General features: G+C 32.8%; 1 protein-coding gene across 1 annotated transcript in view; it reads right to left on the reverse strand.

Annotated features, from left to right (window-relative positions):
- Positions 1–10575: 10575 nt before the first annotated feature.
- Positions 10576–23908, reverse strand: part of LOC123707269 (whirlin) — a 59009-nt gene continuing 45676 nt past the window's right edge. Inside the window, exons 16-20 of the mRNA XM_045657170.1 lie at positions 16974–16979; positions 16627–16707; positions 15530–15793; positions 14881–15021; positions 10576–14477 (exon numbers count right to left, since the gene is read on the reverse strand). Coding sequence (XP_045513126.1) covers positions 14397–14477; positions 14881–15021; positions 15530–15793; positions 16627–16707; positions 16974–16979 — 573 coding nt within the window. The 3' untranslated portion in view covers positions 10576–14396. The remainder of the gene's footprint in view (positions 14478–14880; positions 15022–15529; positions 15794–16626; positions 16708–16973; positions 16980–23908) is intronic.

Here is a 23908-nt window from a genome sequence, read left to right on the forward strand (position 1 = left end):
CTGCTCGTAATATGGCGTTCGTTTTAAATAGTCTGTATTTTTACTAGCTGTGTTCCAGGTTTAGCTTTAGAAGAGTGTCAAGATTTTATAGTGCTTGTCATAAATAGCATATGAAATGCTTAATGATTCTTTCAAATAGAATCAATAGTTAGTAATAAGGAAAATAAGTTTGTAGTATTGTAAATCAAAATGACAAAATAATATATCGAATATGTTTAAAAACGCGGGAAAAAATTTGATACCAACGAAAATGGGGTTGCCTAGATCTATTAATATTTTTGTTCATGCTGTTAACTGGTTCTCTAACTATCTTAATGGGAGCCGCCAATGCATTAAGACCAGCGACTACATGTTTCAGAGGAGTTGAATCTGGGGCTACGTAGGGCGGCGTACTTCTCCTTTTATCTTTGCTATTTATATTAACTCTTTAACTTTCCATCTTTCAACTATGTTTTATTAATAAGTCAATGATCTTCAAATCACGTTCAGTCAAGTCCAATGAACTCCTGCAAGCCTTACAATCTGCTTACTATGAGCAGGAACAGAAAGTTGACTGGAGTAAAGATTTTGGTCTACAAATCGATCCCAACAAGAGCAAAATTATAATTATTGGCAGCTCTTATTTCACATCGAGAATTGATAGAGCCAGGTTAAATACGATATGTACTCCTGTACGACGGTGAGACGTTAAAGATTAGTACAGTACAGAATTTGGAGGTCTTAATTGATCAAAAGTTATCCTGGGAGCAGCATGTTAACAGAGGAAGGAACAAGGAAACTAGCCACAAATTGTACGGCGCCTTCTTCGACGTCTCGCTAGCGCAATGTCTCCTTCTTCCATTACTAGACTACGCTCTTCCGATCTAAACGAGAACAAAAATTTCTATATGCGTTTGATAATCGGTCTAAGAAAGTACGACAATATCTCTGCGTTTCATAAGCGTCCAGGCTGGTTACCCATTCGTCAGCAACGTGATGCTCATGTTCCCCTATCTTCATCTTGTTCAATCCTCAAACTCCTTCCTATCTCAAAAACAATTTCGAATTTTTGTAAGCTCATAGCTATCGATGTCGCTCTTCCGAAAACTATATCATTGAAATCCCTTCTCATAACTTTTTCTTTCTTGGCGAATCCTTTAAGGTTTCTGCAGTTAGGCTATGGAAGTTACTTCCGTCCCTATTCGCTTAGCTCCTTCTCTATCTTCCTTCAACTATCTACTGTACAAAAATTACACGTCCACATCGTATTCCTAATTTTTGAAATTATCGTGATTCATGTGAAATTTTTCTTTTCCTTTTCCATGTATCCTTTTTTTATTATTGTCCTGTTCACAGTTTACATAAGTTTTGTTTAAATAAATATACGTCTAATGTATTAAGAAAACACTTTTTAAACGGATTGAAGCTATGTATTATACATATCTTCCTTCAACTATCTACTGTACAAAAATTACACGTCCACATCGTATTCCTAATTTTTGAAATTATCGTGATTCATGTGAAATTTTTCTTTTCCTTTTCCATGTATCCTTTTTTTATTATTGTCCTGTTCACAGTTTACATAAGTTTTGTTTAAATAAATATACGTCTAATGTATTAAGAAAACACTTTTTAAACGGATTGAAGCTATGTATAATACATAGCTTCAATCCGTTTAAAAAGTGTTTTCTTAATGTGTAAAAGCTATGTTAACAAAAGATAATACTATACGTCTAATGTATTTTTGCACTTCGTGCATAAAGCTTATCTAATTAATTTTTTTTTCTCACAGAGGTTACCTGGAAGAAATCGCTCGAAAGCATTAAGGCCGCTAATTATCCTTCTTTTTATTGAATTATGTCAATTGTAATATATTTCTGTACATGCAACGAAAGGTTAATTAAAAAATAAATGTAAAATTGTACCTTGCGTCATACTTTTAAAGTAAATCTATTTGTATACCTAAAAAACAAACAACAGTCTGATCAATTAAATGGTTGTCAGTTTGTTTATGAGGAAACAACCATTATTCAACTTCACATCTATATTTAGAAGCAGAAAGTTATTTTCGTTTTATTTTTGGCGAGTGCAAATTTATTTTGAGATACACGGCACATACCTAACGGTTTCGTTATAATTAACCTCATGTATCCTTTCGATATCGGGTTTTTTTGTAGGACTTTGTCTGCATAACTACAGAGTCTTTGTTCTTTTCCAAGGTGGCGGTGGCGCTCAAATTAACTCCATCTGAAGAATCCTTTTGCATTTGTTGTTTTGAGCCATATTCAAATAGCAGAGCCAAAGAAATAGGGTGCAATTTTTGGAATGCAAAAACTGGGCTCATGAATCTTGCACTGGTGGGAAACTTTCTTATGTTTGCCAACAACAACTTCTTGTCAGATTGGCGTTATTTTTTATTTTAATAATATTTTTATTTTTGACATTTGTGAGATTATTGATACTTAAATATTTGAAGAAATATTGACCAAGACTGATTGTTATTAATAAATGCCTTAAATTATATCGTCATTTTTATTTTATAGCCCTTAATAATTCTCAAAAATCATATGTTTCAACTCTCCTCGACCTTCTGTTTCAACTCACCTCGGTATGAGAGGAGTTGAAGCAAGTTGACTTGTTACGGATAAGTCAATTTTTCACCATAATATTTAACACTTACAATTTCTTTATAACTCCGCTCCCTTAAAATTTCGTTATATTAATTAATATAAAGAATTTTTTTATCACGAAATAAGTTCGTTAAATTTACTTATCTAATTGATCAAATTTCAAAACGGGATTTTCAGTACATGTAAGTTTTTTAACTCTCCACCAGTCTTCGGAGGATTATTTTGCTTCAAATGTTTTGCACAGCCAAATGATGGATAGCAAAAAACAACTGGAATTCGTTGCCTTACCTTTTAATAAATTTCCGATTACAGTTTTTTTAGTTATTTACAATAGAGCTTCCAGTGGTTTGAAATGATTTTATCTAAGACGTAGTTAAACCGGAAGGCAAACGACAACTTATTGGAAAAATATCTTATATTTCGAGGACGTGTTCCGCTATTAAGCGCAGTTAGGTCATAGGTGAAGTGATGTAATATTGCTAAAAATTACGCTAAGAATTTGCGTTTCATTTTTATTGTCTATGGAAATAGATCACTTAGGTTGGACTAGACCTCTTTCTTATCGTTGGCTGTCTAAAAGTTGAATTAGATGTATCAAAATATGTGTTTATTAAATTTATGCTTTTTGATTGTGTAATATTATGTTTTTAGTTAGAACTTGGATAAAGTATTTTACTGTTAAGTCAGTAAGAATAGAAAATAAAAATGAATAAATAAAATCTCTCTGGAGCCTACTGAATATTAGCGACATTATAATATGAAAAGTAAACCATCTGAAGCCGAGATGAAAATACGATATGAATTTCCCTCAAAATTACACAAAAACGAAATCCGAATTATCAGAGAGAGTCGTATCGATAAGTTTAAATTGCATATTAATGCTGACAATATATTTCAATAAATATGACGTAGTAATTATAATGATTTACTATGTAAATCAATCAATCTCAATCGCGCAAATCAAAAACAAGATACGCACATCAAAATATTGACTGTCAATTAGACGTCATTAATATTTTTGTTATTGTCACGGATTACACGTAGCCTGAAATCAATTTAGCCACTTGCGGTTATTTCCATGTAACATTACAATAGAATCGTTGTTTTAAACAAATGACAAAATGTACAAAAGGTCAATCAATTTTTATGACGTCCTATAATGACGACTTTGTTTAACGATGTATTTGATTGTGTTTAAGCGGGAAGCTTATCCGGAAGGATGATATGTGAGCGATAGGACATTTAGGAATGAAGTGTAATTAGATATTATTATTTGTCTTAATAAATAACAATGAAGAAACGTTATTGATTTATGAGACGTATGTATTATTATAGCAGTGTAGGCATGGTGGATTAAGGGTGCGACTCTCAACATTGAGGTCATGCGTTCAACGGTTGTGCATTAACGGGGTTTCTTTCTATGTGAGGATTGAACACTCATCTGAAAAGCTTTTTATTTCATGCATTATAACTGAAACATTACAACAATTATTCGTTATTGAGTCGCGAAAAATTTATAAAGATAAATGTCATCTCAATGCCAAAGTTTTTTAGTGTTTTTTACCAATAAAGTTAAATTCATGGGTTTTTATCAATCTAATTTATGTTTTCCTCGCATGAAACCCTCATTGGAAGGCGAATGCCGTCTCCAGGCCAAAAAAAAAAAAGATTTGAAAGCGTAAATATGTAAAACGAATTATAATTTATAAATCTAGTCCAACCACTCACTTTACATGATAATTTCTTTTAAAAGTCATCTGTTAATAATTTTAAAATCAACTTACAACTAACGCTAAATGTTTCATCGAAGTAAATGTCAATAATTCATCTACATTTTAACAACTAGATAACGTTTCTACAAATGTCCGGTTAAGGTCAACTTTATGAACTTCATACTAAATACATATTTCTAACATTATCAGAAAATTTGTTCAGTCACTCGTACTATTCATGATTTAATTAATGAACGTGACTGTAATAAAAACAATTTGCCAATTAAGGAAAATCACTCTTTATATATTTTAACTCCGTCATATCAGTGTTTATTAGAGCTTATTTTTTGCACTAAAATGTATAGACTTAACGTCCTAGGTCCCCAGAGGTCATTCAGCTTAGAAAACCACCCTGATCGGTCTTGGGTAGCTCTTTTAATTTCAGTCCACGTCATTGCACTTTTCACTTCTGCAATGAGGCTTTGCCAGATCTGTTTTGGGCGGCCACGTTTCCTTTTGCCTTGAGCGTTCCAGTCGAGCTTGCCTGGCCCAGTCGCATTTTTAAACACGTTTAATAAGTTCATTAAAATACCTATTAGTATATAGACTTCTAATAATTTCTAATCTCTCAGTCGCGCCCTTTTAAGTGCCGTTTTAGATATTTTTACATATTATAAAGTCTAAAAGCCCCGTGTTTGTTGTTGTTGCGTTTTTACCAATGGACTGTGTGATTCCTGAAAAAGTTTAGGCATTCATTATACAGTAACTAGTTAAAAGTATACATAATGATAATAAAATCCTTTTATCTTAGATACTTGACATATATATCAGCCATTCAGTCCTAGGTATGCCATTTTTTGGCAAAGACCTCTTCGAAATCCCTCCATTTCTGTCTACACTGTGCCGATCTCCATGTACCACCTGTTGTTTCTGGTCTATTCACCTTCTAAATTATCTTCCTCTTTTCTGATTATTTCTACCTTGAGCACCAGTAAAATATTTACCAATTCTTCTTTAATTGAGCATTAACGGTTACTTTAGTCTTTTAGTAAAGAGAGAGTTCACAATGGACCAAATAGGACGAGGCCATAATTTCTATGTTTCCTTAAATAATGGTTCCTGTTTAATAATATAAGACTTTGATTGAACGAACTCTCAGTCGAACGGCGGACGTTTGTTTTTGTTTGATTGACCTTTGTTTCCTCATACATAGTTTTTATGTGGACAGAAACAATGATCGAAGCTTTACTATTAATAAAAACTTAGTTCACTTTACGCAAGACTAAAATGAATATCAAATTTTTGTTCCGAAGTACGTCTGTTCATTAAGTTATGGTGTAGTCCCAGATAAAATATTTAAGTGTACTGATAAATAGATACCCTACAGAACTTAAAAATTAATAAAAAAAAATTACGAAGCGGTTGTATCTAAAAATATACCACTATAATTTGATGAACATGTTGACCTTTAACTTTTTCTGTGCATAGTTCGATCTTGTTTTATCTGAATCACATAATAGTATGTGGCACGTGTGACCAGAATAATGTGTTGAACGTACTGTGTAACTTAATTGGTGTATTCATTCATAATATTTATGTTTAAATCCTTTTGGCACGCCTATTTCCCTAAGTGGTATATGACTTTTGTGTTTTCTTGCCTAGTGGCTTAAACGTGCATGCATCCCTGAGGCCGTGCGTTCGAATGACGGCTGTGAACCAATGGAATTCTCTTATTATGTGCGCAATTAACAATTGCTCCTACATTAAAGGAAAACATCACGATGAAACCAGCATGTCTTAAACCTAAAAATCGATGTGTCAGACACAAAAAGCTGATCAATATGTCTATTAAGTAAAAATAATCGAAGAAAGGGATGCAATCCACTGCCAATATCGATTTCCAGTAGTAGTGCCAGTATACTATTTACGCCGCGGATCAAAAAAATTATACATATGTATAAAAAATCATTATTGTTGCGTTTCATCCTGTGAGTGATTTTTTAGGGCGAGGCGGTGATTTGCGTGACTGATAAACCCCTAACAATTGTCGTTTTTTTCACGTATCGCACCCAGGAACTACTGGTTATAGTGCATTTGCTACAAAGGCGGATTAATAACCATCTAACTAAAGTAATGTAAATTTGATAGTATTTCAATAATTGTTAAGAACGCATTAAGAAGGTTCAGATCAAACAACAGTAATTAATCACATTTAAGTCCTTGAGACGCAAGTTAATTATACATTCTTGATAAGGACACGTGCTTATACACTTAATTTATTAGTAAGACCACCGGCAAATACATCGTAGAATTAGAAATATTTGTAAAAAGTGTATAATAAAATCTGTTTCTTTCATACAGTACGATAAACACTGTAATAATATTACATCCTCAAGGACAGTGGGGTCAAAAGGTCTCGCTGTGGTACCCCTGAGTTGGCAAACGAAGTCAAGGAGATAAGGACTCTTGCATTACTTAATCCATTATATTAAAATAATAATTTAATTTATTACAATTACAGGGACTAAATGCTCCATTATAATTAATTTATATCATATGTTTCTTTCTTATTTTATAATAGGGTATATTTTGCTTAAGGAAAACATCGTGAGAAAACCAACTTGCCTTAGACCCTAAAAGTCGACGGCGTGCGTCAGGCACAGAAGGCTGATCACCTACTTGTCTATTCAATTAATAAATTATCGTGAAACAGATACATAAATCTCAGGCCCAGACCTAAACATGTTGTAGCGCCATTGACTATATTATTATATTTTGGAAGAAGACAAATAATCAATATGGCCACAAAGATTACAATTTAACGATAACAATTCTATGGTAACATATGTTATAAATAATGCCTAAACTATTTAACGACTACAAAATTCTTAAAACTGCGTGTCCAACGTTTTTAATGAAATTAATTTAACGATTTTTAGAGAATTTTAGAGATGGCTATATATTATTTATTTATTCAAATGCACTATTGTAACATAGTTATTCCCACGTGGTCGGCTGACGCAAGTCTAACAAATCTAACGTTATATCTAAAACCCGGCGCGTGCGCTTCCGTTCAAGGTACAGGTACGTAAATAGAAAGTAATATAGATCAGATTATGTTGCATTTTTTGTGTTTGATATGTGTCAACGTGAGATATAGCGGTAGATTTTCGATTATAGGTTATGTTATAAACATGTATTAAAAATTATTTCTATATATTTATTTTAATTATAACGAAAACCAGTTTTTAATTAACATATTATACGAAGCACTACGAGCTTTCAACGTCAAATGGGACATGGAGCGGACAGGTTTCTGTGTATGTTTCAATAAACTTTTCATAAGTATGACAATCAACTATGTTTTTTATATCCCAAATAATCCCAAAATTTGATTATACATGTGTACATTTAGTAGTCGGTAAACGTATTAATCCAATGTCCGTTGAAAATAATAATAATGTATATATTTTACAAAACGAATAGTAGTTACATTATTTTCTTAATAAATATAATTAAGAAATAATTAGTGTTTTTTGTAAGACATTTGACAAAATAAATAAAAATATATTCCCGTTAAATTAATTTACATCACGTGATTATAGATTTTCGCACTGGGTCGCACATTGCTGTATCTGTTTCGTTGTCATTTGTTTTTATTATGGGCAAGTAGGTGATTGGCCTTCTGTGCCTGACACTTTGTTGACTTTTTGGTCTAGGGCATCCTGTTGGATGAGACATGCCAGTTTCCTCACGATGTTTCCCTTCATAGTACAAGCGAGTGTAAAATAGACAAAAACTCTGAGCACAGCCGGGGACCGAACCTACGACCTCAGAAATGAAAGTCGCACGCAGATGCTTCTAGGCTAAAACTCCTTAAAGATTTGAGGAATATAACGAAGCCTTAAAACTTACTTTTTATTCAAATAAAATTTAATATAAAATCGTAAACAAGTTAGATCGATGCATTATTTTTCTAAAACGTGGAAAATTTTAAACTTTTCCCAGAGGTTAAGTTTAATGTTAAATAGGAAACCTGTTTATATAACGATAAGCATTGTTCTCTTATTGGCCAAATTCTGATACCGTATGTTATGGGTGACTTGCAAATGAACCAAAAAAATGAGATAAAGCCTTCGAAAACATTTTTATTATATAACTATGATAATAAATAATAATAATCCAGTGGGGCTACAAAATAGTTCTTGGCCTCAGATTGCCTCATCCGTTACTTTGATATTTTTATTTCATAGCCTCCTCTCTGACACATAACGATGATTTTTGGATGAGACATGCCAGTTTCCTCACGATGTATTTCTTCATCGTCAGAGCGAGTGTGAGATACGGACATAGACAGTAAGTCAATAAGTGCACAGCCGGGGATCTAATCTACGACCTCAGGGATGAGATTCACACGAAATTCACACTTTATATAGTTATCGAATTAGGCTCCGATAACTATATAAAGTGTAATTAAAGTTATCAATATCACTAAGTTGTAAGTACAAACAATTCTAAGTTATTTATTCAGCTATACCTAACTATCTCATGCCTATTGTATACATTCGATGTTCTAATGATTTAGTAAATTGGCACTCTCTAATAGAGTGCCGTGACGCCCTTGATCTGCATTGACAATCAAAATAACGTAAACTCAAAATTCGGTTTAGTTATCAGAAGTAACAATATACGGGGTACACTAACATTTATATCATGACAATGTGTGCAACAGTTGAAGGGGTTCGTAACATTTTAATTTCTGTATGTACCATTTATAATAAACTAAATAATTTTCAACCTGTAATCGTCCTTAGTACCCTTGTAAATAACTTCAAGCGAATCGACACAGAATTGTATTATTATTGTTAAAATTAGACACGCCCAATGATGACGCTGCAGGGCGTTAACGTGTTATATCGTTAAATAATATTTGTTAACGTTACTTGACGTCAACTGTTTTGCATTACTTTCTAAATATTTAATTTTAGATAAAGGCCCAGTACTTGTAAAGCAGATATCAACACGATAATAGTTCGTGCATTTAATAATTTATTTACTAATAATAAAAATACTGTATGTAATGTAGACTGCATCTTTTTTATTAATTAATAACTTGAACAATAAAATTGTATTTATTTAATGGAAAAAAACAAAAGAAGACGCAGGACCGACCGAGAAGCAATCGTATTGCTAGCAGTTTACCAGATAACCCAGAAGTAGGTTTTTAAATTTATATATGTATCTTGTACGTTAGAGTTTTACATATACTTCATACCTACAGTAATACTACTTACGTAATGGTAATATATATAAAAAAAAAACAATCGAGCGGTGCTGCGGTCTTGGCCTCAAAATGTTGCAAAAATTTATTAAATCAGTTATCTTTATAGATAAGACGTTGTTCAGATTTATGTGCTTGACATATATTGTCGATTTTTTGCTCTGAGACTTATCGTATCCTCACCCAAAAGTATGTGCACAAGGGAGATCCAAAACCTAACTAGCGATTTGAAATTTACATACCTTTCTCATGGATGACTTTTTGATAGACATTTTTGAAAAATATTAAAAAAAAAGCAACAATCTTAGTTGTTTTATTTTTGCATTTTTTATTTTATCGCGAACACGCGGCGGTGGACATGTATTTATATAATGTTAGACAAATGTTGTCGCTGAGTTTTCTGTAAGCATTATCAGGCTCTACAACTTTTCTGTAAGCCTGAATATGTTCTTAACTGTAATATTTCTTATCAGTAAGCCAGCGAGAGAATTAAAAGAGATTGAGGGAGAGATTGCGGCGTGAGATTTGCGAATCGGATTACTACGGGAAAGCCTTTTCATTTTCAGGTTCATATAGCCTATTACAGTCCGACATTACGTACCTTTCTAACGGTCCAGTAGTTCCTAAGATTATCCCTACAACATACAATTTTAGATTACTAGTAGGCTCGAGATACATACTTTAAAATTAACTAAGGAAAAAAGGTAAAGATTTCAGTTGACGCCTGGTAGATAGGGGTAACCTCAGAGCTGGTGCTTTCCTGGCTCTACGAGTAAGTATCGCAATACAGCGAGGAAATACTGCCAGCGTTAAAGGTACACTGCCACAGGGATAAAACTTATTAATTTTCATTGTTTTTAATTCTTTTTATTTTTATTAACCCCATAGGTAAGAAAATTGTAAATAATGTATACTTGATTGTAATAAGTACTAATAAACGTTATTTACTCGGAAGAAATAAAACAAATTTCTATCTAGGTAACAATATATTTTGTTATCAACGGCAAACTTAACAACAAACTACAATATAGATCTTCTCAACGTAATGCCAGCATGAAGGTTCTATTGACCTAATAACACATCGAGGTCCTTACAATATTCGCAATAAATAACAAACTGAGGAAAAATAAATGGACGGTATAGAATAGATAGGAATTTGCTGGGCTATAGCGATGAAAATATTTAATAGAAAAATCATTGGATAGTATTTGCATTTAAGGTACGATAATTAGATTAAATAATTTTCTATTAAAAAATTATTTGTCATATCAATATACCTAGCACAACGGTTAAGGCAGCGTTATAATAATATCTTGTGCAAGTGACGTTGGGAATGATTCAGAGCCGAGACTTAGCTTGTCAATCGTTGACATAAGGAAGTAACTTAGCGTTAAGTCTCGACTCTGAGGTGTATCGTGGTATATGCTTCCTAAACACGGGCCGTGAAACGCGTGATAATTGCACCGAATTTACACGTAGGGTTTTATGTACATCATAGATAATGCGAGATAATATAACATCATCATCTATTGACTATAGTTTCGTAAGTTTTCCTTTGAAGAAAACGAAATGATGATGCACGCTGTACATAGCGTATTCCAAAAACAAATTTAAAAATTAAATTGTATAATTTCTGCGTTAATAAATTTAACAGGACAAAAAATTATAATACACCAAAACTTAAACTTAGAACTAGTTAGTTAAAGAACTAGTACTTAGGTAATTAGTCATATATCCTCGAATAATAGACTTTTTATTAATAATTAATAACGATGTTGGCCTTTCACTGCCCGTGTCTATTAAACCTGAAACTGCACTTTTATGGGAATAATTTTAACATAATTTTAATAGTACGTATATCATTTTGCTAATAATTAACCTATTAAATAGGTACTAATTAAACATTGCTTTGTTAAATGAATTGACATAGTCGCAAGTGATAAATTAATCTACATTACATTTATTATACCAGATAAAGAAATTCTCTGTAAAAATAAATTTATTTTATATAGTTAGTCACACTTTAAGCAAATATGTTTATTTAAATAAAACTAACGGGTTTTAACTATATTATTACATTAACTTAACTCGATAATCACTGCTGTAAATAAAGCATTGGAATCATCAATTTAAGAAAGAAATATTATGAACTTTAAACCCGTTACATTTTATACGCCTAAACCGAATAAAATATGACGTTAAGATACATTCATTCAGATAATAAAATTAGAATGATAAATATGAATTTATTACAATCTACAAAGGATCTTAAAGTTATAGCTAAGAAGTAGAAGAAACCGTCCACGAGAATATACTTCATATATACAAATCATTAAAATAAAACATATGCCGTATATAATTAAACCTTATTATCAAATCCTATATTAAAAAGCGTATCTCGTGAATTAGCGACCTAATCGGTAGATAAACTGCATTTGATTTGTACATATATGAAGGGTTAGGCTTTTGGCACTAATCTGAATAGTTATATTACACATATTTACATTACCGAGTTATATACATAGGCGTATATAAAGTGGCCGCGTGGTCCACCACAGTGATACCAATTCTAAGACGCCTAAGATAATAAAGGCCCAGGCCCTACTGTAAAATGATACGCCAATTATTATATACATTTTAAATGTTTCGATAATTAAACGATTTAAATTATTGAATATAACACTTAATATCATTTGTGTAATACTAGTGAAATATCTACAGATTATGTACATTGATTAAGCTTCAGCGACAACGACAATGATTGGTTATATATTTTCTGCAGCTTGTGACGTCAACTTTAAGCTGTAGGCCATAGATTTACGTTAGAAGGCAAAAGTTCCGTTAAGCTCAATGAGGCATGATAGATGGGTTTAATTATTTATTTCTAAGACAGATGCCTGTGTTCACCGCTGTAAAACAATCGTAGTCAGTGTAAATCACAAACCAAACTTCAAACCCTTGGGAAGATACTAAATCTAAGTGAATCCTAAGGAACGGTCTAATAATTAAAAGTTATTATTAAAGATATTTGAATAAATTAGTACAATCAGAGGATTTGGTTATTTAAAAACTTAGTTTCAATAATGTGAACCCTTAATATACATAAGAAATGAGAGATAGAACGAATGATAAGATTTGCTGTGTTTGTTGCCGCTTAGAGCAAAAATAAGAAATTCTAATTTCCTATGGCCTACAGATTATGAACTCATAACATACAAATTTATCCGAGATCATAAAATTCACGCGATAAAATTGTGTGTCACGTGAATTTAGAAAGTTGCAATTTGGCAAAGCAACTAATCACGTTTTGGTCTATCGGTTACAGGTTTGACATAAATGTGACGTGGGGTCTCTAACATCTAACACAAAATCGATTATATTGCAAACACCAATTATACTATGTTTACATTAAACAATGAGTGGGCTAATCCCTCTCCGCCATAACCTCCTTATCTCACCGCTTCAATTTGGAATATGTGGCGCTTTTTCTTCTAAGCAAACTGGACATAAATATAAATCAAAATTTCCTAAGGCTGTCAGTCGCATTCTGAGAATTTCCAATGTCGTTGTTATTAGTTGCTTAGTTTGCGCCTTGCTGCAAGCTCAACTCTACTGGCGACGTGATGATGCTAAGGACCTAGTGCGAGTTAATTGTGAACGACAGTTAAATTCGAGGAATTTTGAACTGTAGAAGGAATCTTTACTTCAAAACGTTACCCAAGAGTACAAAAACTTTCCTAATATGTCGCTTCATTTGATGATCAATAAGTTGAGGTACTTTAAGTCGATTAAAAGTAAAGATCTAATGTAATTCAACTTCATTCACATTAAACTCAAACTAAACTGTATCTAAAACCTACCATCGAAACAACGATCTGGTATGACATGACCCGCGTAGTATCTATGAATGCAATGATGGCACATGGATGACGTCGATCTAATGATATTTTTGTGAAATGCTCGCGAAACAAAGCTCTAAAAGTTGCATGATTCAAGCGAAATTTTATAAAGATGATCTATTACTCATAGCACCAATGCCAAACTATTAGCGAAACTATCACTTCATAACCCTACTTCTATTTAGATGATTCAAATTCTACCTTGCGAATAACCTTTTGTGATAGTGATAATTTTAAAATGTAGATTAGTAAAATTAGATTATAAAATTCAGTCACCATACTGGCAAAATGGTTACAGTATAGAAAAGGATTTCCAAAATTTCTCTACCCGTGCTGTCCAGATGTTATGGACATTTCAAAGTTGGGCAATGTGCTTTTTGAGTAATTTTAAAAAGTTCGTAAGGTTTAGGATTTATTTTCGCCTCCCTTGTGCCATTACTTTAGCCTTCGGAAACCTGCTTAATTGTATTCTCATTACAGTCCGTTGCAACGTTAAACGTACACCATTTCAATATAGAGCAAACGTTTTACCGATTTGCGCCTGTCGTGTTTGCGTAAGCAATTAAGCTAATGCTTTTCTGTTGCTGACGTCAGTCCCGATCGGTTTTTGTTTTTATTCAAACTATAGTCATAGTGTCATAGCTATCTTCTGAAGTTGGGAGTTGATCTTAAATTATCTCTAGGAGATCGCTGAATAAAAATTTTTTTCGGAAGAACTTTCAAAAACCATAAACGACGAGACTGTTAACGCCGGCGTATATCGGAATCGTTTAGAAGAGCATGTGACAGCGCAGGTTGGAGTTGGCTATTCCGTGGTGGGTGCGGTGAGGTCGACCCGAGACGTCGCGTTGCCCAGCGCGGACGGCGGGTCGCTGGCGGGGAGGGACAGTAGATGTTAGGCCTCCAAAAATATAAGAGCTGTTGGCTTCGGCTCTAAGTTGGACTTCTTTGCTTCGACTACTAGGAATTCTATTTCCTGAAAATTCATAGAATAATAAAAATATTATGTAAACTTTATCAAATATTTAGTGAAATTACCAAATACACTAACTACATTTCACTATACGAACGGGCCATTCATATATGTACGCTCCTACGAAGATAATATTAACACTTTTGCAACGAATTTGACTCTTTTTAATGTCAGGCGCAAAAATTTAAGAATATAGTTAATATGTATTGAGTTAATATAAAAGAATAAACTATCCACTGTTTGTTTTCTTAATACAGCACGACTCAGGCTTAGGCAAACTAAGTGAAGTGTGTTAAAATGGAGGGTTACTATTTATTTTGTAAGAGTTAGGGAAGCGTGAAAAATATCTGCATATATTAATCGTAGTTAAAGAACTAATCTTTCTCTATATTAAATTTATACATACCGGTTTATCCCTCTGAGCAAAAGACTCGGCAATAAGCCGTGCCACTTCTTGATGCTGCATCCCCTCAACACGCTGACCATCCACCGCCAGTATAAGTTGACCCACTTCCAGTCCCCCAGCCTCATACGCTGAACCATGTTCCTGGAAAATGAAATGAATTTTGTGAATAATATGTTTTTTTTTAAATCTCTGTTTCAGTTTTATTTTAGATTTCTGTATCGAGAGAAAGAACAGTTGTCAAGTGGCTTTGGTGTGCGCTGAGATCGAAGGTTCGATTCCCGGCTGTAAAGAATTTACTTTCTGTCTATGACGCAGTGTCTAAGACTCTAATAGTGACGTAACGGGCACCGAAGGCTGATCACCTGCTCGCCTATTAGAAATAACAAGTGATACAGAAATCTGAGGTTCCGACTAAAAGGTTGTAGGGCCACGGTTTTTTGTCTGGGATCGAGAAAAAAATGATTTTGTTGGTAATCTAGATCTACATCCATTATTTTTATTTCTAATAAAACGCTCTCATACAGCAGATGTGCATTTTCTTTAAACTGTTAATAGTTGAGAGGATATAGTTCCCTTGTAAATTTAAATAGAGGAATGTTTAAAGATAATTATTTATTATAATATTAACAAATTGAATATGAAATCTTACGTGGATATTAATTATTCTCGGCAGTGGGTGTTTCGTGTTCGCGCCACCTTCAATCGCAATGCCTAGTATGGGCTTGGTTTTCTTTACAGTTATATGTAGATTTCCATGATGGTCCGGCACGACTCTCGCAGTACGATTCTCATCTTGACCTTCCCCGTGTTGTAGTCTTTGCATAGATTGATGTCTCCTTATTCCCCGATCATCTAACAGAGCACCACCCTCCTCCTTCATATCGAAACTTCTCGACAATTTGTGTGCTAGTTCCTGCAAAATATCTGAACTAAATAAACCAAAATATATTTCAAGTATTTGGACTTAACGTATTTGACAATTTCATGAGTATTAAAACCTAAGCAATTTACAACATCCACACTAAAACTGTTTCTACTCTAACAGCAAGACTTTATCAGCCTCTAAATACAACATGTGCTCTAATGGGACTGTGTAGGGGTTGGCAGAAACGGAGAACATTATTTGTGCTTCAATTACAAAGTAAATGATCCCGGAGTTTGAGAAGCTGAAAGTGAGATGTGAACTGGAGGCATTAATCATGCTTTTCGATCACTCGGTGGCGTGGTACTATACTTATTTTACAATTTACAGTGTCGGATTGTTTCATGAGGCATCGTTATATCCAATTAAGACTTAGAGCCGATTTAGGAAATGAAAGTTGCAACATAAATAAATTCAACATAAATAGAGAGCATGTCGAAAATAATTAACCAAATAACGAACTCATTTCGGCTCATGCAGTCGTTAACGAAATCGCGATGGTCACAAGAATACCGGTAGAAAGATTCGATGGCTACAGAATTACCTCTATCGTCATGCATTAAATCATTCACGTCTACTGACTAACAATAACGACAATTTACAAATGATAACCGCAGTGAAAACAAAAGTGCGACACTACTCATAAGAAAACGAAACGTCAAAATGTGCAACAATAACGGAAGTGAAAAAAAAAATATTTCTAACATCAAGCAATTTCCGATTTCGAAGCGAGAATTTTGAAAAAGGTTTTTATCGTGCAAAAGTAATTGTCAATGTGCTAAGACAGTTCGCTGATTTCGTCGGTGGAAGGCCGGGCCACTTACTAGAGGTCGTCCCCAGTACCATGACTTAACTTTCTGCGTCCAGCCACCGAGTGATGAACGCAGACCTTCGAGGTAGCCGCGCTGAAACATCACACTCACTCAGCGCCTGACACTTGAACAGCGCTGAACGCTAACTACTCGACATCGTTATAATCACAATTCACTAAAACCGATATTGCTAAAACTATTGGCTAGTAAAGCGACGGTAGCATGTGCAAAAACAAGTCAAAATTACGTCTTCCTAAATGAGAAGAGCGCATTTTAATGAGTACTTTCTAGCTAGCTCATTAACCTTTAAAAAACGTGTATGAAACTTCGATTCAACTGCATTAAATAATTATACGTACCTGGTCCTATGTTGATACACGATGCATGGAACAAAAGTATTGTTTTAGTATTGATGTACGAATAGAACTAACCAAAGATAGTGAAAAACTATGTCTTCCCATCAGGGAATACGCGCGTGTAATGGGTACCATGAAATACCTAGATATTATATAATTTACGTTTAATATTAGGTATGCAAGTAGCAAGTTAGGTGTCACGAAATAAATACGCTATTGTGTTTTATGTTAACTTTCTAACAATTGTATTTGTCGTAGTTGCAACATTGTAAATGTGGTTAGACATTGTCTTTCTATTGTTTTCCAGTTAGAACCAAACGCATTGGCTTGATATTTGTATATATATAGATAAATTTAATAAAGACATTACGGTCACATTAAATCGTATTAAAATGAAATAAAAGCTTTATCATATTCGTAATCACATCAGAGATGGAACGCCCGTGACACACATTAACTAAACTATGACACACATAGTTCAAATATTGTTGACAGATGCAAAATTATTTTATAACGAAAGCCGATCGATGTAAAGATTTATAAAATGTCATACATTTATAACCTATGTTAGGTTCAAGTGCATCTGTCATCGTTTATTGAAATTATTGTGAATACTAGCGCGCAATGTTCACCGGCATGACGAGATTGTTATTTCTTACTATATCTATTATCTACGTTTTGTATCTGGGGTCGGCCTCGACATGGCATAAACAATGAGATTGTATCGAATTTAAACGACACGCGCTTTCCCGAGTATTAAAGAACGCTTAAGGCGGTTTAAACAGTTTCTAAATAATATTTTCAAAAGGCGATACATATTTTGTTTTCTTTCATTTTTATTCTATATGAGGTGGTTCCCGTCAGAAATTTATGAAACGCCCTTTATTGGAAAATTATTAATTTCTATCAGCATAATATACGTATAGTATGCCTTATTACAGAGATTTAAATTATCTTAAAATGCCGTAATAAGTTTTGTCTTAAACATCAGATCTTAATGAAACAGAGGCAAGTCAGATTAATAATAATGAGTGTCTCATAAAACCACACACTTCAATGTAATGTCCTCGTAATGTGAGATGGAAACGCGATCTGAAGAAAATGTTGTGTTGGATAATTGTACTCATAAAATATGCCTATCTAATGGCATATATCAATTTTAATCTGTTACTCAACCTCTTCGAGTTTTATAGGATATAAAATAATATAATAATAATATACATATAATAACTAAAATTTATACCTTGGAAACTATAGCTAATTATATATACCTACAAATTTGTACCTCATGAAATGCCCATTATAAAGAAGGCAAGACGTAGAAGGTTAATCACATATTTTCCTTAAGGCAAACATAAAATATCAAATCGTCATTGACAACAAAAAAAATATTTAGTTGATGTAAAATTTTGCCAAAAAATTTAACTTATTTTTTACCGTCATAGCCAAAAGATATTTACCGCTATAAGATAGAAGATATAAGATTCAAATAGCGTTATTTTCTCACAATGCGCAGTCAATTATAAGTAATATAACGAATCTACTACGTACTTTAATATTTTATCTGTGGTCCAAATCAGACCCGTTAGTTCCATTATGTATTTGAATTAAACTATGTTTAAAACGGATCTTATAAAACAGTAATTTCTTTCTTTTTTCGTGTCCATTAATAAATAGCTTATCGCATTTAATACTGGCGGTTTTTTTTCTTTCGATGCTTTTGAAATAAGTTAAGTTGTATTTATTATGATTGAAAACTTAATAACTGTTTTTTTAACCTAACTGACCGTAAACATCACGTTTTATATGTATAACGGGTTTGCTCCACAATTTCTACAATTTATAGATATATCAAATAAATTATCAATATATTACTTTCTCAAATTACGGCATTTGTTCGAATATAAGCAGACTTATGTTTTATAAAAACCGAAGGATGTGTGGTTCAAGAAACTATATAGCCTTAAAGTTTCCGGTCTATCCAGTTTCGGCAGATGTTTTGGCCGTGAGAACTAACGGAGATGATAAAAACAATGTACTTTATAATATGAAACGCATAACACCTCGATCTTATTACTTAAAATACTGGTTCTATTTATTAAATGTCTAAGATAAAACTGATAAAAAACTAATTTTTGGTGGTTGTACCTTTTTACCGTGCGACAGTTTTACGCCGGTACGAATGGTAATAGTAACTTGTTGTTAATTAAATTTAAGAATCTCCTAATGTCCCATTTATGGAAATCTAAATATATCTAATATTTAGTTTTATACAGTATAACTGTTTCTGACGATTTGTTTATCTCCATTAAATGAAAAAACCCAGTCTAGAGGTTCTGACCTTATTGAAATAAGCAAATTCTTCTTTTATAATAAGGATGGTTAGTAATATATACTATTATTGTTATCATATAATATCAGTGTCAAAACTAGCTTGATTGAACGAGTATCCAGTTTCAGCAATAGTGGTTATTGCTTATATAACGACTGCTTTCACAGTTTGAATTATTCATTATACGATCGCATTTGCGGAGATTTTGATACATTACTCTTTCTGACTGGTTAGCTTATTGTTGATTGAGCCTTGAAACTTCAACCGAATAAAAATAAAAGTTTTTGTGTACATCTTGTGATATGATCGCATTGAAACTTTCTCATCAAAACCTAGCTATGAGTGTAGCTAGAAGGCTACATTTTTTAAATAAAAATATCAGTCGTAACATATACCATATGCCTACTATCAAAATCGAGCTCAAGAGGCGAATGCATTTGCTTAGAACGCTGGGCCACCAGTAACCACTAACCACTAACCAGTCTTGCGCTGAACGTTACCAGATGTGCACGTATTTATATTTCCATACAATCAAGTTGTTTACAAATAGAAACCAGTGTTTCTCGTAAGGATAGCCGAGACAGGTGAGCAAATCTTATATCGAGGTTAATGATTCGATCATTGTCATATTTACGTATTATTTGGAGATTGCAAAAAACTATTGTCGTGCTTTTAAACGCAGTAAAGTTAGATTACTTGATATGATTTAGTTAAGAAAACTGGTATACGAAGAGTCGTTTATGTTATGTTTATTATAATTATTAAATATGACAGTGTAATTAAGAATATGGAGGTAGGTACTAAGGAAACTTTGTTCCTTTGTTCATAAAATAAATCAACATAGGAGGTAGTAAATTAACTCGATCTTATATAAAAACTATAATGACGTCTAAACCACATAACTGTACAGAACAAAAGAAGTTTTTTATTTGACGTAAAATATTGTAATTTAAGGAAAAAAAATTCAACCGTTAATTGTTATTAATTAAAATCCATAGTATGTTTTATCATATCATAAAATAACGGCCTAGTTGAGAAGGACTTTAAGAAAGCTTTAGTTTGATGACTAAAGGAGATAAGCAGCCTTATAAAGAACAAATAAAGACACCTTACAGTCCCGATTAACCTTAATGTTACATTGTTACGTAGGCCTATAATAGAACAAATCGTATATGGCGATTTATTTAATTTAGATAGTGTTACATCACGACTATGCTGCAAAAAGCTTTACGTAAATAAACTAGTATGAGATTAGTCTGTAATTATGACTTATATTATTAGTAGTTTGGCAAACCGGCCCCTTAATTCATCGTATTTAGCTAAATCTTTAAAATTACACACGGATAGTTAAATGAAAATAAAATTCTTTAGACGAGAAGTTAGTCTAGTGCAATTCAATCGTTGCCAAAATATGAGTATCGGTCCTGTGTTCTCTGATAGCACTCAACAATAAATGTTGTTTATTTTATCAAGAAATACACGCAAACATTAGACATCGATCATATTTAAAGAATTATATTATTCCATCTATTCGCTAAATAAATATAATTATAGTTAAATTATGATAATTTTAATCACATTATAATCTTACCTTCTGATATTATATTTATAGATAAGACGGATAATTTATCTTTATGCCAATTTCGCGGAAAATAAATACATTTGTAACGCATAAACTAAAATTCTCTAACCGATTTCAGCCTCAATTGAATGTTACGTTATCTCTGAGTCAAAGCCTATGTTAAAAATATTATAAAAAATAAATGGAACAGGTCGCCTGTATAAGATGTAAAGTGAGATTGATCTCACATAAATGATGAAAGGCACGAATGCCGTTGTCCCGCTATCTAGCCAAACATCCCGCCGTTAACCGCTTTATTAAACATCATAATGGACCGCACACGATCTCATTAGCATTTTCATTAGATATTATAATTTATACTTAGTGCGGACATTGAAGACTGGCAACAAAAGCGTCTCCCAAAGGGATTTAAAGTTTCACAATACGTATTAAGTAATACATCGATTTATAATTAACATTATAGAGAAGATTTCATATATTATTTTATAAATATCTTGTTAACTTACTCATGAATGAACTAATAATTCTAATAACATTAATTGTTTGGGTTGGTAGGTGATGTAACGGAAGTAGAATTACTGCCGTATCGGGATTTAAATATTAAAATCTATTCGTATAGTCTTTGTATTATTTTTTGTTCTGCTTAACAAAAGTTATTGGTTTTTTTGTACTATTTATTATTTAACATTTATGTTTAGATAAAATGTCATACATTTGAGATTAAAGAGCGGGAATTTGAATAAATAAATAACAAAGGTTAAATATTGTTTAATTATATAGATTCGCTCATTGCGTAACGTTACAATAGAATTTTGTTTCCTTTTGAGATATTATTTTTCGCTTTGTTTGCATGTTGCAACACTCGAGTTACATAATATAGACAATATGCGTTTTTAGGACGAACTAGATTAATTTTATTAATTAATTAGTTATAAAGGTTTATAGTACTATATATAAGTTACAAATAGTAATAACGGTTGATTGTTGATTGACGGGTAAACGTTGCTATACCCGTCAATCACACTTTCATTCACAACAAAATGAAGTACCTTCCCATTACATATTTTTTAAAATAAAATTATTCGATTTTTTTATTTTAATAATTAGAAAAAATACGAAAACTATATTTTGGTTACAATTTAAATTTTGATTTAGGGACACATTTAGACATAATTATGAGTCTATTTCACTAATAACTGGTTATTCTAGGAGCCGTACTTGCCCCCGAATTCTAGAAACGCGACATAAACGCTTAATAAGTAGATTAGCCTTGTTGACAGTTTTGTAATAAGGCTATTTACAAGACAATTTGTAGAAAGCTCCAGCAAATGGTACAAGTGGAGCATGTTCATTATCACATAACGGACCTGAATTATGCCTACTTGTCACGATTCTGTTTATCTTCGTATTCGCAAGTGCAATATCAGCGCACATGGATATTTAGCGACATTTAGCTATTGTACAGTTTGATTGAAACTTACTGTAATCTGTTTTTAAATTTTTTATTATCTATGCCCAGGATCCTTTTTAGTCATTGTCTATGTAATGGATGTTATTGTGGTAATTTGATCTTTGATGTTAGGGATTGTTATTAATGAACGAGATTTCTTTAACAAACCGAAACCGATACCGATTTTATTTATTATTGTTAATTAGGTACTATGAATTTTTGTAAATTATTAAGGAGGCTGCTTCGTACTAAAGTATTTTTAACAGTCTTAAATTACAAATAGCGTTGTTTCTTGCTTTGGGAGATTCTCGATAGATTACTATTTAATTTAAAACAATTTGTAGTTTATTATTCTTGAAATCTACGCGAAGTTTACGAAGTGTACAAAGTTTTGCCTAAGTAGAACTACGATCCAAACTTGTAACGTTGTAACTTCGCACGGCTTGGCAGTGTACCTACTTATTAAAACTTACTAACTCTATAAATCTCTTGGCTCCGTTTTCATATATTTGAATAAGAAATTTTATGAAATCATTTTTATTGAATAAATTTTTCGAAAGTGCGCGTTTGTAACGAAGATTTGTTTTACAAGTGAGCTACTTTGCAATTTACAATTAATAGTAGTGGTAACGTCTGATTGAAACTAAAAACAACCTCGTAAATTTCAGTGTGGGAAAACATATTAACATTACATTGCTTGACGCTACCATAATGAGACAAATGTTGGTTAGTCTACACACAATATACGTATACGTATGTATAATACGGATTTTCGTACAGTTAAATTTAAAAATAGTCCCGCATAGGAAAATACTTATTCGGCAATTCAAAAGACAGCCCGAACACGACGTCACGATAAAAACTACCTGTCTGTTTATCTCTCGACACCGTGACCCCGGAAAACCATAGTCCTGAGAAAGCACCGAATCATTATTGCAGTCGTGCAACCAACTCAGATAACTATTGCAGATTCGGCTGACCCATTTGTGATAGCAAATCTATCGTGTCTCTTACAATATGCGGCAGAAATGATATCACGTTAAAATAAGCGAATTGAATGACAATACAAAGCGTACTATGGAGAGTGTTATAAAGAAATGTTTGGGCTGATGCTTTCTGCCTCGTTTTGTTCCCTAACCGAAATAATTCCAGGTTTCATCCGGTCCACATCATGGCTGGGAGTGTTCTACGGTACGCTTCTGTAAGCATATCCATAGAACTAGCGAGCTGTGGAACCGGCTTCCAGTGGAGGTCGTCCCTGAGAGACAGCCTCCAAATTTAAAAAAAAATGCCTACTACGTCACACTTAAAGGGTGTAACGCACACACTAACGAGAGTATCCATAGGCTTCGTGATGCGGGTTATGGCTGTTCCGTCGGCTCATTTGCCTATCATATAAATATATATTACTGAACGTAATAAGATATAATATTTCATTAGGTTGAAAGCCTGAAAAGTTTGTTAGGTTGCCTTAATCTCGGGAAATACTGGTTAGAATAGAAAATTATTTTTCTCATTATAAAGAGGGAACAACAAACACATGTACAAGCTGTAAAATACGAGAAAACACCGAA

The sequence above is a fragment of the Pieris brassicae genome, chromosome 3 (genome assembly GCF_905147105.1).
Source record: "Pieris brassicae chromosome 3, ilPieBrab1.1, whole genome shotgun sequence".
Classification (NCBI taxonomy): domain Eukaryota; kingdom Metazoa; phylum Arthropoda; class Insecta; order Lepidoptera; family Pieridae; genus Pieris; species Pieris brassicae.